At 47.6% G+C, this 16,068-nt stretch overlaps 1 protein-coding gene across 2 annotated transcripts in view; it reads right to left on the reverse strand.

Annotated features, from left to right (window-relative positions):
- The window catches only part of LOC135910456 (dermonecrotic toxin SPH-like), a 184,948-nt gene that overhangs the window by 43,600 nt on the left and 125,280 nt on the right, over window positions 1-16,068 (reverse strand). Inside the window, exons 4-5 of one of the 2 annotated variants that reach the window (XM_065442494.1) lie at window positions 8,600-8,731; window positions 6,432-6,557 (exon numbers count right to left, since the gene is read on the reverse strand). In XM_065442494.1, the coding sequence (XP_065298566.1) occupies window positions 6,432-6,557; window positions 8,600-8,731 (258 nt within the window). The remainder of the gene's footprint in view (window positions 1-6,431; window positions 6,558-8,599; window positions 8,732-16,068) is intronic. The other variant, XM_065442495.1, reaches the window with a different exon arrangement.

Genomic DNA, 16,068 nt, shown 5'->3' on the forward strand with positions numbered 1-16,068 from the left:
GGGCGGGGTAAACGCACAGTCACCACAGGCCCAAAAAAATTACTCGAGGTACGCCTCAACGGGGGCCTCATACCAGAGAAGCCATTGCTCAGGGTGCTGGGCATGTGGCTGCAGTCCAACCAGCTGGCCATACACACCCTTACACTCCTCAAAAGCAGTGCCAAAGCGGTATGGATGGAAACAACTTTATTCTGAATCCGGCAAATTTGACGACCCGGGCTCAGGTCTCCCATGAGGGGACTTCGAGGCCTTGCCTCGTCGCCGCCTCTCGGGCTTGCTGGACAGCCCACTCTTGTGTCTTGAGGTTCGAGCTGGGCAGAGCGGCGGCCCACTTCGACGCAAGAGCCTCCGGAGCTACTGCCAATGTAGCTGATGTATCCCGACACTCCCACAACATGTGTGACAGCGTCGCTTTAGTCTCCTGACATAATTTGCAAAGAGCAGTCGGGTATTGCGCGGGGAAAATGTGCTGCAATCGCACCGGACTGGGGAAGGTTTGTGTTTGCAATTGTCGCCAGATGACTGCCTGGCGACGTTTCAGCATGGGGTGAGGTGGGGGCAACAACCGCCTGCCTAGCTGGTAGTGCTTGGTGATGTCATTGTACCTGACCAGGCGTTCTCGCGTGTTTTGAGCCAGCAGTTCTGAACTGGAAGAGGCGGTCTCCGATTCTGCGCGGCGGGTCAGTTCTCGCGCAGAGCGGTGTGCTACCTCGTTCAAGTTAATGACGCCCTCATCGGTGGGGGTGGTGACGTGCGCTGGAAACCATATGATGGCGGTGTTGTCGAAGTGCTGTCGACCAGCTTTCCTTAGAATCTGGAGAGCTTCGGAGGAAATGCGCCCCCGCGCGTAGTTGCGAACTGCGGATTGTGAGCCGCTAAAAACTACCTCGCAGAGGGTGTCGGTAAGCGCAAGCGCAATTGCTACCTCTTCTGCTGTTTCGGCACCCGACGTGGTTGCTCAGTGGCTATGGTGTTGGGCTGCTGAGCACGAGGTCGCGGGATCGAATCCCGGCCACGGCGGCCGCATTTCGATGGGGGCGAAATGCGAAAACACCCGTGTGCTTAGATTTAGGTGCACGTTAAAGAACCCCAGGTGGTCAAAATTTCCGGAGTCCTCCACTACGGCGTGCCTCATAATCAGAAAGTGGTTTTGGCACGTAAAACCCCAAATATTATTATCTGCTGTTTCGGGGTATTCTGTTGCGACACTACACGCGTGCGTAAGCCGGGAGCTAACGTCTACGACTACCGCCGTGAACCGGTGCTCTCGTGTGTTTTCTGCGGCGTCCACAAAGCGCGTAGTCCTCTTTCCACCCAAGGAGCGCAGCAGTGCCTTGGCACGGGCCTGGCGTCGGCCCCGATTAAATTCGGGGTGCATGTTTCGAGGTATAGGGGCGACAATCAGCGTGTCGCTGAGGTCAGGTGGAATGACCTGTTTCTGACCCTGTTGGACGTGGTAGTTGAAGCCACGTTACCGCTGCTGTGTCGACCCACCCCGGCACGATTATGGAAGACAGACAGCTGGCCATCACGTTAGCCATCCGCGAAGGCTGACACGCAAACCAACTACTGACGATCCTCACGGATTCCGAGTAGGCCTGCCGGAACTTCCTATAGGAAACAATTGGAAGACCTGCTGCACAAGTCCTAGCCGGAATACTCAAGGAGGGCCCTGAGGGCTTCACCACGCAAACCATCCGCTGAATACCGGTCCACACTGGCATCACGGGCAACCTGCAGGCCGATAGAGCAGCTCGAGGATTCGTACATAACCGAGAAATCATCACGCCGGCTGCACAAGAACCAGACCCTGACGACCTCGAGCATTCAGCCGTCTTGAACTACCACAGAGGGCGTCGCTCGCGATATCCACCACTCCATCGAACTCTAAAGACAGATAATGCCGCTGCCTGGCCTAGGCTCCAGACAGGCGCTACATGAACCTACAAATATTACATCGCATACACCCCACTGCGTACAGAGACTAATGCCCGGTGATGAGGGCCGTTCCAACCATATAACACATTACGTGGGAGTGCACACCAGGCAACATGGAACACGCCGACACGAACACCACGAAGGAGCAATGGGAGCCATTGTTGCGCTCACGCGCATGCGTCTGACTGCACCAAGTGCCGAAGCGCGGCGAGCCTGTCAGCGAGATAAGGTGCTGTCGCGCATGGTTCTACTCGTGAGGAGGGTTGTGTTTCCTTCTCCCTTTGCGAAGGCGAGGCTGGTAAAAAGGACAGCGCAGCCACGCCGTGGATGCTTTGTATCAGCCGGCAGCAGCTATGCCGGAATAAAGTGCCGTCGTTCGTCGTTCAGCGTCGTGTTCCTGTCTTGGCTCGGAGCCCTGCTTGGCCAAAACGTAAAAGCTAGTGGCAGCGATGGATGGCGGATTCCCGGAGGCTCTGCGGCAGCAGCCGGTGAGGCTTTTGGTCTTGCACTCTGGTACGCCGAGCGTTATAATTTCTTGGCACAAACAGGAAATAGGAAAGGCGACTGGAGGGGACTTTCGTCACAGTTGCGGGCAGCCATGGATGTGAATAGCTTGTTAAAAGTAGATTTGTTACCCGTAGCAGAATGGTTCGGTGTGGAATGTAGCAAAGCTATTCGGTAACCCGAAATTGTGAGCAAAATCTTAGCTTGCGGGGGAAAAGACGATGAAATTAGTGAAGCAGTGGACAAAATCCAAAAGAAACGCCGCGCCAGAAAAAGAGACGAGGAACTTAAGCATTGTCAATTGAAACACCTAAAACAAACACTGGCAAACAAGGCAGAACAGAGACCTGTGGACTATGGCATGACACGTTTTCTTCAGCCTTTTTTCATCGGTAGTGAACTGGGCTGTTTTCGACAAACTTTGAGCGCACTTGCACAGGAATGGGCTTTGAGCTGTCCTCCTGGCCACAGAGACTTCTGAGTTTGTTGCCGGGGGAAGCAGACAATATTTTAGCCAGGATGAGCCCCGAAGAAGCGGAGGTTTACGCGAACGTAAAAGGAGCGTTGTTGGCAAAGTATAACTTGTCGCCTGAAGCGTTTCGGTTAAAGTTTAGAGAAACAAGTAAACATCCAGACAAATGCTACTCGGAGTTTGCATACAAGCTAGCAAGCTTTTTGGAAAACTGGCTTAAAGGCGCTGACGCGTTTGATCACAAGGTAAAAATGTTTGAGGAAATTTGCCTAGAGCAGTTGCATTCCACGCTTCCAACTAAATTGAGGGAGTGGGTGCTCGACAGGTCAGATGTGAAAACTGCACGAAAGGCAGCGGAGTATGCCGATGACTACTGCACTAAACATCGTTTTGATAATGCCGGTAAAATAGACGGGCAGCAGGGGTCTGCACAGCATAGCCGAGTTTATTTCGTAAGCCACAGAAAGATGAGAATGAACTAAAGGAATCCTTCAATTTACGGCACAAGTCGTTTGAGGCGCCGAAACAAATTGTCTGCTTTAACTGCCAGAAAGCCGGACACGTGACCGGGGGATGCGGAGTTCCGAAAGTGTCCCAGGTCCAGTTCATTCTCGAGCCAAACGAAGACTTACTGCGTCCGTACCTTCATCACATGGAAATTAATGGAAAGGAATGCAAAGTATTGCGCGACACAGGTGCAATGTATGACGTGGTGCACTCGTCCTTCGTAAAGGCAGGAGATCTTTCGGGGGATTGTGTGTGTTTGCGGCAAGCCTTGGAAAAAGTACGTTGAGCCTCCCAGTAGCCAAAGTAACTTTAAAAGGTTCGTTCGTGAAATTGAGACAGAAGCAGCCGTCTGGGACGAAGTATTGCCAAGTTGTCCATATTTGTTATCAAATAGAACGGCAAAAAAGCTGCTGAAGTCCGGAGTGACGCTCGACATGAACCCTGCAATGATTGTTACTAGGTCGATGGCGAAAAAAGCTGAAACTCAACCGCAGCTTCTCCCACGCGCTATCACTCGCAGCGTTGTGGACCAACATCACGCTCTGGCCAATAACAACAGCGGCTCATTCTATGAAAGACGTGGCATAATGTACCGATGTCCACCGCTGCAAGAAAGACTGATGAGAGAGGCCGTCGAACAGATGTTGACACTGAACGTTGCCGAATCGGGTGAAGGGGAGTTCATGTCCCCAATGATAATTGTGGAAACTAGAGTTAAAGAGACCCGCCCGTGTGTTGATTACCATAAGCGTAACGCGGTGACTATTACCAAAGTGTACCCCATACCGCACGTAGATTGTCTTGAAAAAGTGAGCAAAGCGAAGTTTAGTTCCACGCTCCAGTTAGTGCGAGGGTTCGGTCAAATGCCGCCGAGTGAACAGGTGAGCCACTATACTGCCTTAGTGACGCTTTCCGCGCTTTCCGACCCTTGGTTCTACCTGTCGGGCTCAAAAAGCAACCCTTAGAATTTTCAATGCTAATGGACATAATCGTAGCTGGAGCGGAGGCATTCGCAATACCCTACCTAGACGACTTCGCCGCATTTTCAGATTCTTGGCCCGAGCACGTGAGCCGACTGTGCGAAGTCCGTGATAGGCTCCGAAAGGCTGGCTTGACTTTAGAAGGTCAGACATGTAGGTTAGGCTGTTCTGAAGTTGACGACCTTGGATACAGATTAAGCCAAGGGCATCGAAGCCCACTTGAGTTGACGATTCTGGCGATCAGTGGGTTTTCCCGGCCGGAAATGAAAACAGAAATCCGCACATTTTTAGGCATGGTAGGTTATTGCCAACACTACATCAAGGGTTTCTCGGAAGTTGCTAACTCATTTACAGACGCACTAAAGAAAGACCCCCCCCCCCCCCAATCGGGTACAGTGGGACGACGCCAGACTGCATTTCCTTCCTTGAAAGCGGCACTCGCAGAAAAGCCGGTCCTCGCAAGCCCGGTCTACTCAAGGCATTTTCTTGTGCAGTGTGACGCCAGTGAAAAAGGGGTGGGTGTAGTATTAAGCGACGAAAACGCGCATGGGCACGAACATCCGATTCTTTACGTGAGCCGAAAGTTGTCTGCTCGCGAGCAAGCCTACAGTGCTACAGAAAAAGAATGCGCGGGCCTGGTATGGGCTGTAGAGAAGCGCTCGTTTTACTTGTCAGGTTCAGAATTTATTTTAATTACAGATCATAGGCCGCCCGCATGGCTTCAACAAGAGTCCAACAAAAACAGTAGATTGCTACGTTGGAGCCTTTGTTTGCAACCGTAAGCGTTCACGGTAAAACGCAAGAAAGGATCTCTGCATTCAAATGCAGATGGCTTGAGCAGCACCTTCTCTCACTCGGCATCACTCGGCAATAATGCAGCAGAGCATTCATTCTGTATTCATTATCCGGCCTGCGCCTGTCGGGGGTCCTCACTGGTCGTCAGTTCTGTTCCTTTTAGAAAGGTTCAAAAACCCTCTGAGTATCGGGGTCGGGCCGGGCCACATCCGGCGGCTGTTGTGGTGCTTGCGGGGGCTTGCCTTGTTGCCTATGCCCAAGAGCTTGTCCATGGACGCCTCCGCGAGCAACTCTTTCACGTCTGCGGTCACCTGAGAACCGGTTGCCCGATCCATCTACCGAACAGTAGCTCAAGACTCCAGAACCACGTCACACCAAGGGCTTATCTGTCAAGAATGTGCCTAATTTGGCAAAAGGGCAACATTTGAGGTCACCAGAAGAAGTTCTGGTGTCCGGACCTCTGGTGACCCACAGGTCCATGGACTTCGCCCTGCCATCTGCTAGCCACCTGGTTATCTCAGATGGTAGAGCGGCTGCCCCGGAAAGGCAGTCGTCCTGGGTTCGAGTCCCGGACCAGGATGAATTTTTCTTCAACTCGGAGGCTTTTCTTTCGAGGAACCCGTATGGGTTTCCTTTGTAGCAATCGCTACAAACGGGTGGATGTTTGATTTTCCCTTTATCAACGACTACACTAACGCAGTCAAAACTTTTAACGAGAGTGAGATGTAATTTGACAGGTGCCGTATAAATCTATTAGACTGTAGCAATGGTTCCTAATTTAGCATGATGTTGAGCAGTTGACTACTCATACGTAATAGTATCGCAATAAGCACACGAACGGCGGTCTGTAAGGCCTGTACAAAGGGCGGTGTGTACGCATGAGTAGATGATAGCCTCTCGATAGGCTAACAGGTAAATCTGACCATCAAATCAGATGTAGTTGGCTTCAACTGGTCGGCTGCCAGTTTACAATCCTACAAACATGCGCAACTTTTAAGCATGCATCATATATCCAGCCTACATGTTTTTATATACCTTTAAGAGAAGGTGCACAGCTGAGCTTCTGCAAGTGGAGAAATACATTCGACCAAATGTAGCAACGACCCGAAAGTGTTGCCGGTACGTGGTTTTTGTAGTAATGGCACTTTGCAGTATGGTAAAACAAATTAGAGAGCAAAAGAGAACCCTACACATAAGAAATCACACTAAAGAGCCCCCCTGGCTTGAACACTTACCGACTAGTTCCATCCAGTGCTCTGCGTCTTCCGCTTTGGCCAATGTGTCTAAGGCCCCATGAAAGAGTTCGCTGTCATCAGTGCTGCTTACGTACAGCAGGACGTTGAGGGCGCTGGTGGCTGAAACTGGGACATTACGTGTGATGTATAACGCTAATATCTTGAAGGATCACAACTACATGAAAAATGTGGACGTGTAGGCTTGAAACGTAATGCGTAAGAATATCATATACCCAATAACAGAGAAAAAATTGCGCATTCACAGTGATGTTCCCTTGAGGCACGGCCTTCTGCCAACGGATAAACCTGACATAAAATTGTGAGAAAATATGCCTGGGTAGTTAGCTGTGGTGACACATTTTTGGAAAATAAAACATGCCGCATTTATTAAATTTCGAAAACAATCGCAATGTCATTTGGTAAATTAAAGCAATTAAGATATAGGGCACACAAAGAAAGTTATCACCATGGTGGAATCAGGATGATCACAAACTGGCAATACATTTATGCTAAGATTTGCCTGCATCAAAAAGGAAAACCTAACGAAAGACCGCTGAAGCCACTTACTGCGTTGACGCAGCCTGCACATGCTGCGTCAACGTTTAATAGCAAGTTTATTAGCAAGATATATAGAACAGTTATAGGTGCATTTCAATATAAACTTATTTGCACGGTAGGGAACATGTATAGCAGGCCTTATCATCCACCCTAGATGTCTGAAATGGCTTAAACTAACTAATCGAAGGAGACTGCGGCGAAACGCAACAAGTAAAGAAGTGGCGGGAGCCAATGATGAACTTACAAGTCGTTAATTCAAAGGGTTTATGAAGTACACAGCATAAGGCAAGTGGTGAACGGCAACACCCATGCGGGGCTAAGGGCTAACTCTCATATTACAAAAATAACACATGCTGCGCAGAACGCGACTTATGCCCGATCTGGATGAAATTGCATTCATGAGCCTGCTGAACAGGAGCGTTGCGGGTCTGATTTATCGCTTTCCGGAGATGAGCTGCAGACCCTCCACATTACTTGCCAACGCGTCCAGGTCCAGGCTCCACTTAAACGTACGAAATAAGATTGCCTTGGTGGCTCTCAGCGGGGCTGGTTCATTGGTTTAAGCTCACCACCAAATAGGCTGCACGAAAAATAGCCCTAATTCATTACGTGTGTGTCTCAACATGAATATTTAAAAAAGCAAAGTTCCTCAACTTCAAGCAGCATAAATAATAGCGTTATTTTGATGAATAGGAAATAAGAACGTGGGACTAGAATGGCACCCAACAGGTTCTTTGTGGGCATTAGGACAAAACTATTCCAGCGCTATTTTGCCACTGGCTAAAATGAAGCAAACTGAGTAAATAAACAACAAGTGTCGCAGGAACATCACTGCTTATTTGGGCAAAAGAAATTCACTTATAATTCACTATCTCTAGATGTTATTGCTTTTTATCCTCGTTTCTTGTATCATAAACGAAACTGTTTCTGCTTAGACGGAACTCGCGTAGCAAACGGTATATTTCACGTTGTCCTGCACAATATCGGTCATATCACTTCGAGGACATCTTCTTTCCCATCTTTTGGAAAAATACATGCCCTATGCCAACAAATTCTCAGCTCCAGAGGGTGAGAACAGTGCCATTGCGTTTCCTTCGTAATTTTTATTCCGGTTCTGCCCTGGCAGCCCAGCCCAGCGTTGCGTTGCTGACCTCGAGGTCGTGGGTGGATTCTTAGCATTGGCGGCCCCATTATTTATACGCGAATACAAACGCTTGCGTACCGTCCGTTCGGCACTCAGTGAAGAACCCCGGAAAGTCAAAACAGATCTGATCTGGAGCACTCCTCGTTGTATGACAAGCCTCAGAATATGACCATGGATTCGCCATGGTAGAACAACAAAATTTATTATAATTAGTTTTTTTTCTTTTCGCAAATCCACCCACAGAACATATTCGGCAGGAACGAAAAGATTGAAATCTGGCGGCGTCCTCCTTGTACACGTTATTTGCTAACATGAAAAACTCTGCTACATTGCATTTGAAAATAAAACTGCAGTCCCAGGTTATTGCAGCTTTATATGTCAGTCTTTATCAGTTTGGCCAATTTGCACTCTTTGTTTCATCTAAACTTTGAAGGATGCAGTTTAAAAGTGTTCAATATTAGCTTACCATTTACCCACAGATGTCGAATAAGCTTGTTAGCGACGTCTGTTCCAGCGTCATACTTCCGGTTATCAGCGATGTCTGACGTCTTCAAGTCAAGGTAGAGCAACAGCAGTTTGTCCTTGTACTTCGCCCCATCTAATCTTAAACCACGGAATAAAGCTAAGAGATCAGAAATTCATAGCTGGGAACAAAGTAGCTAAAATTTTCTAGTAAGTTAACATACAAATTTTTATTTGCAGCACAGAAAAATATTGTGTTTTTCTATATTGTATTACTGTTACCTGATCCTCCGCAGCTGCCTTCCCCCTTAGCAAGAAGGCTTTGGGAGCTACGCAATGGGGGAAGGCAGCTAGGGAAGATCAGGTATCAGCAGATATTTTGAAGGATGGTGGGCAGATTTATTTATTTATTTATTTATTTATTTATTTATTTATTTATTTATTTAAGATACTTTCAGGGCCCGAAGGCATTACAGAAAGGAGTGGGTGAACATAACAAAACATTTGTGCAATATACAAAGACAGATTCGACGTGGCGTTTCATGAATGCTGGTTTTGAAGGTGTCGGTATCCAGGATGGCTGCAACGGTGGCGGAAAGGTGGTTCCAATCTTTGCTTGTGCTAGGGATGAATGCACTACCGCAAAGTTTAGTACGTGAAGACGGCACACGAACTTTGAAATTATGGTCAGAGCGAGATGATATGTATGACGGTTGGGTGATGAGCTGTTCTTTCAACAAAGGGTTGTGGTGGTATATTTTATGGAATAGCGAAAGGCGGAAGCATCTACGACGGAAAGAAAGTTCTGGCAAGTTAAGTGTTACCTTCATTGAGGTAACGCTAGCATGTCGGGAGTAGTTTGATAAGATGAAACGTGCTGCACGATTTTGAATGGCTTCTATGCTGTTTATGAGTGTAATGTTAGCTGGGACCCAAATGGCGCATGCGTATTCTAGTTTGGAGCGAACTAATGTTTTGTACAGAGTTAGTTTCAGTGACGATGGTGCGGATGAGAAGTTTCGGCGCAAATAGCCCAACATGCGATTGGCATTGCTACATATAATGTCGACATGCATGTGCCAGGAAAGGTTGCTGGTGATGTTTTGTCCAAGGTATTTGTACGACGAGACAAGTGAGAGAGGGCTATTATTCAGGAAATATGTATGCCGATTAGTAGTATTGGTACGCTGTGATACCCGCATGCATTTACATTTGCTAAGGTTAAGCTTCATAGACCACTTGTTACACCATAACAGAACGTTATTAATGTCGTCTTGGAGTTTACGATAATCATTGAGGTTAGTAATTTTATTATATATAACGCAGTCATCAGCAAAAAGTCTAATAGTTGAAAATTTAACACAGGAAGCAAGATCATTAATATAGATTAGAAAAAGTTGAAGACCGAGAACCGACCCTTGCGGCACGCCTGACGTTACCGTACCTGACGTTACGAATTGTTAGCGATTACGTATTGTGTTCTATGAGCAAGAAAGTTTTTAATCCAGTCCAGTACTAGCGGGTCAATGTTAAGAAGGCTAAGTTTATTGATTAGTAGGTTATGGGATACGGTATCGAAGGCTTTAGCAAAATCGATAAAGATGCAATCGGTGTCAAATCCTAAGTCGGTGTTAGAAAAGAGGTCGTTAGTAAAGCAAGCTAGTTGCGTTTCGCAGGAGAAGGATTTCCTAAAGCCATGCTGACTGTTGTTAAAAAAAGAGTTCGTCTCAAGAAAATCAACTATGTGGGAATATATTATGTGCTCCAGAATCTTACAGGGAATGCTGGTTAGTGATATGGGACGGTAGTTTTCGGGACAATGTGTGTTACCTGATTTGTGAACAGGAACCACCTTCCCCACCTTCCAGTCGCTTGGTAGTGATGAGCAGTGTAATGATTGTTGGAATTCTAGAGAAACTGGCCACCCCGTGTACACAATGTCTCATGACCTCGGGCGTACCGGAATCTTGGAAGAACGCCAACATAATCTTAATCCATAATGAAGGGGACGCCAAAGATTTGAAAAATTATAGACCGATCAGCTTACTGTCCATAGCCTACACAGTATCTACTAAGGTTATCGCAAATATAATCACGTACACCTTAGACTTCTGTCAGCCAAAGGACAAGGCAGGATTTCGTAAAGGCTCCTCAAAAATGGCCCATATTCTCAGTATCAATCAGGTGATAGAAAAATCTACAGAATATAACCAATCCTTACATAAAGCTTTCATTGATTAGGAGAAAGCGTTTGATTCAGTCGAAATATCAGCAGTCGCGCAGGCATTACGGAATCAGGGTGTAGACGAGCCGTATGTAAAAATACTGAAAAATATGTATAGCGGCTCCAGAGCCACCATAGTCCTCCATAAAGAAAACAAAAATCCTACTAAAGAAGCGCGTCAGTCAGGGAGATACGATCTCTGTAATGCTGTTCACAGTGTGCTTACAGGAGGTATTCCGAGACCTGGATTTGGAAGAATTGGGGATAAGAGTTAATGGAGAGTACCTTGGTACCTTGCGATTCGCTGATGATGTTGCGTTGCTTAGTAACTCACGGGAGGAATTGTAATGCATGCTCACTTACCAGGAGAGGCAAAGCAGAAGGGTGGGTCTAAAAATTAATCTGCAGAAAAGTAAAGTAATGTTTAACAGTCTCGGAAGACAACAGTAGTTTACGATAGGTAGCGAGTCACTGGAATTGGTAAGGGAATACAACAAGTCATTGCATATAGTGTCTGCGGATCCGGATCATGAGACTGAAATAATCAAAGGAACAAGAATTGTCTGGGGTGCTTTGACAGGCTTTCTCATATCATGAACAGCAGGTTTCCATTATCCCTCAAGGGGAAAGTGTATAACAGCTGTGTCTTACCAGTACTCGCCTACGGAGCAGGCACCTGGAGGCTTACGAAAGGGTTCTACTTAAATTGAAGATGACAGAATGATCTATGGAAAGAAGAATGATGAGTATAACGTTAATGGATAATAAGAAGAGGGCAGATTGGGTGAGGGAGCAAACGCGAATTAATGACACGTGGTGAAACGTGGTGCAGGCTGACGTGCCATTCATGCCGATGAGTTAAGAAAACCGTTATTACGCTTAATTATCACAATGGTTGACTTCAGTGATAAAGTGAATCACACACTTCCGTTCGGTAGAAAGCAAACTAGGCAGTCAACAAACTGAACATGAAGGTGTTCCTAAAAATTGCTATTGTAGATGGGCTTTACTATAACGATTTTGATGGCGGCAAGCAAAAATAACATAGTGGGCCAAGTTCAGAGGCGTTCATTGGACGCATGATTACGGATTACGATTATGCTTTAAGTGCGGGTGTTTCTCCAAGCATTTATCAATTTATGGTTTCAAAGGAATTTGCTTGCGCGCATACGTTACAAGATGTATATGTTGTCATGTTCTGGTGACAATGAAACACACAATAGCGAAAATTACGCATTCACAAAGTAACTCTTTATTAGGCGAACCTGCGTCTACACTCTTAGAGAAATGTACATCCTTTAGGCTGTATATTTGCCATACAACAATATTCGTCATCTGCTTTGCTTGCGTTGCCTTTCTTGAAAACGCCGCGCCCGCTATATTCCTGTTGGGAATGCTATGTCATGCTGGTAACGCGCATGCCGTTCGCTACTGGGAAGCACCGGGCTCGCATCGTTGAAGAAAGGAAACACGCACAAGGCAGATGATGATTATCGTTGAGTGGCAAGATACCACCCAAAGAGTGGAATTTTAGAATGTAGAAAAAACAAGCAACAATCAAGCACAACGATAGCAACGAACACAGTCGGCGATTGTCGATGATCTCATCAGCAGGTCAAGATAGTCGGCTCTTATACATTGCTCATTGAAGGTTCCACCGTAATCACTGTTGTCCACGGGCCTTCCAGAGCACTACATAATTCGTATTGAACATACAATCCGATTATGTAAGGTCCGGCGACAAGAGCCAACGGATAGAACCATGGATAACATTCGACAAACTGCAGATACATGCAGGTGCGCCCTGAGCGCAGTGATAACGTTAAACTCTTGTGAACCGGTGAAAATTGGTCACCAGAAAGCGGTGAATAAGTACACCTGTCAATTTAGCCTCTTCAAAAATTGGCTGCGGCTTAGCTCAGCTAACCCTGAATATGCAAAGCGAAAGGCTGGCTTAGCCTGGTGGAGTTTTGGTTTCACATGGTAAACATTTGATATAGCTGTAATTATTATACTTAAGTATACAATCATCGTTAAGCCTGACATGACGGCTGTGCCTAGGTCTGTGGTTAGACATGACTGTGATCAGGCTCGGGCAGACCCGCGTCGTTCGGCGATGCGAGGCCTGTTGTGCCATAGGGAAGTCACAAGTGCTTGACATGCAAAGAGACGCCGCGGGCATGCGCAGTGTCGAAGCGCAAACGGACAGGGAGCCAACGCGGTCTCGACGGTGCGAGGCTTGTCGCATTTCGAACCCTCTCCAGTGCTGCAGCTCACCAGGCGATATACGCGGGTTTGTTAGACGCCGCTTGGCAACGATGGCTCAAAAGCTCCCGCTCCAACGCAACACTCAGAGAAAACACGGCCAGGCCTCGCTTTCATCCATGGCCAAGCTCACACTGACTAGGCGAGCGCGGCGCTACTCTTAAGGCCAGACCACACATATGCATGCAGACGCGCACAAACTCGCGTCCGCGCGCCTTGCGCCTGCCTCGCTTAACGAGAAATGGCGGTATGCATCCACAAAGACGCGCTACAGCGCGTGCCCACTGCGCTCCCTCCCAGAAGCCTTGGCAGACGCCACTCCGTACTTTGTTAGTGACAGTGTTTCAAAACGCTTCGATATCTATAAACGTAACTGCTATATTTTTGTAGATGTTAGGTCAGCACAAAAAGGAAAGAAGAAGCACTCTCTTGCATGATATGAATCGGCTTCGCTGAGAGTTGAACGTTCCGCGCCGTAGCTGCGTAGCCAGGCGCGCCGACTCGAGGCAGTCAAGCGCGCGATAACAGGGAGGAGCTGTTCCCCGAGATTACACCCTGACTCGAAGGATGCGAGGTGTGCCACACCGTTTGCGCATACGTGGGCGCGCGAACGCGAGCTTGCGCACGTCCGCAAGCGTACATGTGGTCTGGGCTTTAGGGCCATACCACTGGCACCCGTCGGCAAGCTTCGGCGCGCGCCAATGCGTCGAAAATGTCAAAAGCGTTGGTTGAGCACAGGGCGAAGGATGACGACGCGCAGTAATTTTATAGCCTGCCGATGCTAGATGTTCGCCGACGCGTGGCGACGCTTCGCCAGCGTCATCGAATCGGAGGCGATGAGGCCTCCGGCTGCTATGCCTATGATTGCCGCCAATGTGAAGACGCCGACACCAACGATCGTCCTGTGGTCTTTAGACGCGCGACGCGAGCGACATTGTTGTGATAGTAGGCTGACAACAAAACGACCGACGACCGTGGGTTGTGGAAGTGCGACGTGGATCCAAACAGACTTCGAACGATGCCGACAAATTCAACCTGACTACTAGATTCCGCCGGTCTCGTTGCGATCATCTGCTAAAACAACCAACCAAAGCACGATTACCGGAACGTCTGTGCTTGGTGTATGTGAATTTCTTCATACTCCAAACGAACAGAAACATGCTTCCGAACTCTGCAGCCCGGAAAATCAGCACTCACCTACCTCCCATGTTGTTTACGTTACACGTAGGCCTAGCGCGTTCATAGAGTTTATAACTGGCGAGTGAACGAGCCCAGCAGAAAAACTCTGCTGAAGGAAATGAATTTTCTGTTTCGTTTGGCACTGCAGCGATTTAACATATGGCACTGCCTACTTCGTGTGGTGTTTTGTGCGGTGAATGAACCGCGTGGAACTTCAGGTGGTCAACCGCGGCGTGTTTCCTGTAGTCTCAGGTGACACAAATTTAACGGGCGAGCTCTGCGCTGTTTCCAGTGGAAAAGATAACTTTCGAAAGCGAAAAACACTAGTACCTGAATAATGGGACGCCCATATGTCAACAGCCACGCCATCCATTTTAGCTGAGGGTGCGCTGTTCTATTCGGCATGTGAATCCAGTTCAGTACAAATTCACACTAGTCGTTCACTCACTTTTTTCATGTGCATGGGCTAGTTGGGGATAAATCAATCGTGAGCAGCACTCAAGAACGCTGACGCGCTGAAAGAAATATGACACAGTGCAGTCCAGTTGGGGTCGGTGTGTCCTTATACTTGAGCACTGCAGAAACAAATGATCTGTTTGGAATATGTGCACCGTGTGCAATGCGTAGGAGGACCTGCATCATGAAAGATGTGTGGGTGCAGCCGCATATGCCAGGATTGCTCCGATGTCTGCTTTAGAAGCAGCACATACTGAGTGGATGAAACGGGAATTGCCTCTTGATCTTTTTTTATATGGAGAGAGCAGGTGGTGGGAGTAAAGTGCGGGGAAGATGAAAAGGTGTCATCCGTGCTTTGTGCAGTTGGTATGCCTAAACTACGCAAATCTCTTCAGCTTCCAATAAAATGTTTCTCGCTGCAATACTATAAATCGTAGTCAGGAAAAAGATCATCTTAAAACCAAGTTCCTCATGCATCTTCGCAGAATATGTTTAATTACCAACTTAACACTTCCCATGCAACATTAGGCATGTGTACATCATACGCGCTTCAAATAAATACGTTCCGTAAAGGAGAACGACTGGGCCTGCAATAACAAACTTTGTAGTAGGGACGCAAAAATTCCTGCCATTAGTATCTGCCACAACAAACGTGATGCATATCGAACCTCATTCCTCAAGGCAGCTCTATAAAGACCGTTCCGGCTCTTCCCATTAGGAGTGTAACATTCAGCCATACTCTTGTCTTTTGTGCTTATGTCGTCAGCACTGTATCTAACGATCGGCGCATTCTTGTGTTTATGTCCCGTGTCTCCCTTCCCTGTGGACCTCAGGTTTTCCGAGCACTCTACACTTCTATCATTCTGCCATAGCTTGAGTACTATTCACCAGTATAGCCCTTGTACCAAACTCACGTCGCTGACAAACTTGAGTCAGCGCTGGGCAACAAGCACCCTCTACCCGTCTTTTCGGACGACGCAAGCTCATGCCAGGCTACGAGGAACGAGGATTGCCTCAAAGCCCTCAAGTGGCACACCCTCTAATACTAACGAAACATTGCACTAATCTTCCTATTCTGCAGGATGTTTGACGGCTCTCTGGAGAGCACTCATATTTCTTCTTCGGTTCGCCGGAGCAAGTGGTCAGCACAGCCTGAGCCCCCATCACACCTGTACGGCCGGACACGGCAACTCCATGCTTATATCTTGCACATCGAGAGCTTTCTATTGGATTGGATGGACCTTGTATTTCTCTCAATTTGAACACTGAAAGAGTAAAATTGTCAAGAAGAAACAGCCCAACCTTGACACACAAGTGGTCAAAGCTGCCAATTCAGGCTGGCGCTCACA

Source organism: Dermacentor albipictus, chromosome 8 (assembly GCF_038994185.2).
Source record: "Dermacentor albipictus isolate Rhodes 1998 colony chromosome 8, USDA_Dalb.pri_finalv2, whole genome shotgun sequence".
Taxonomy (NCBI): domain Eukaryota; kingdom Metazoa; phylum Arthropoda; class Arachnida; order Ixodida; family Ixodidae; genus Dermacentor; species Dermacentor albipictus.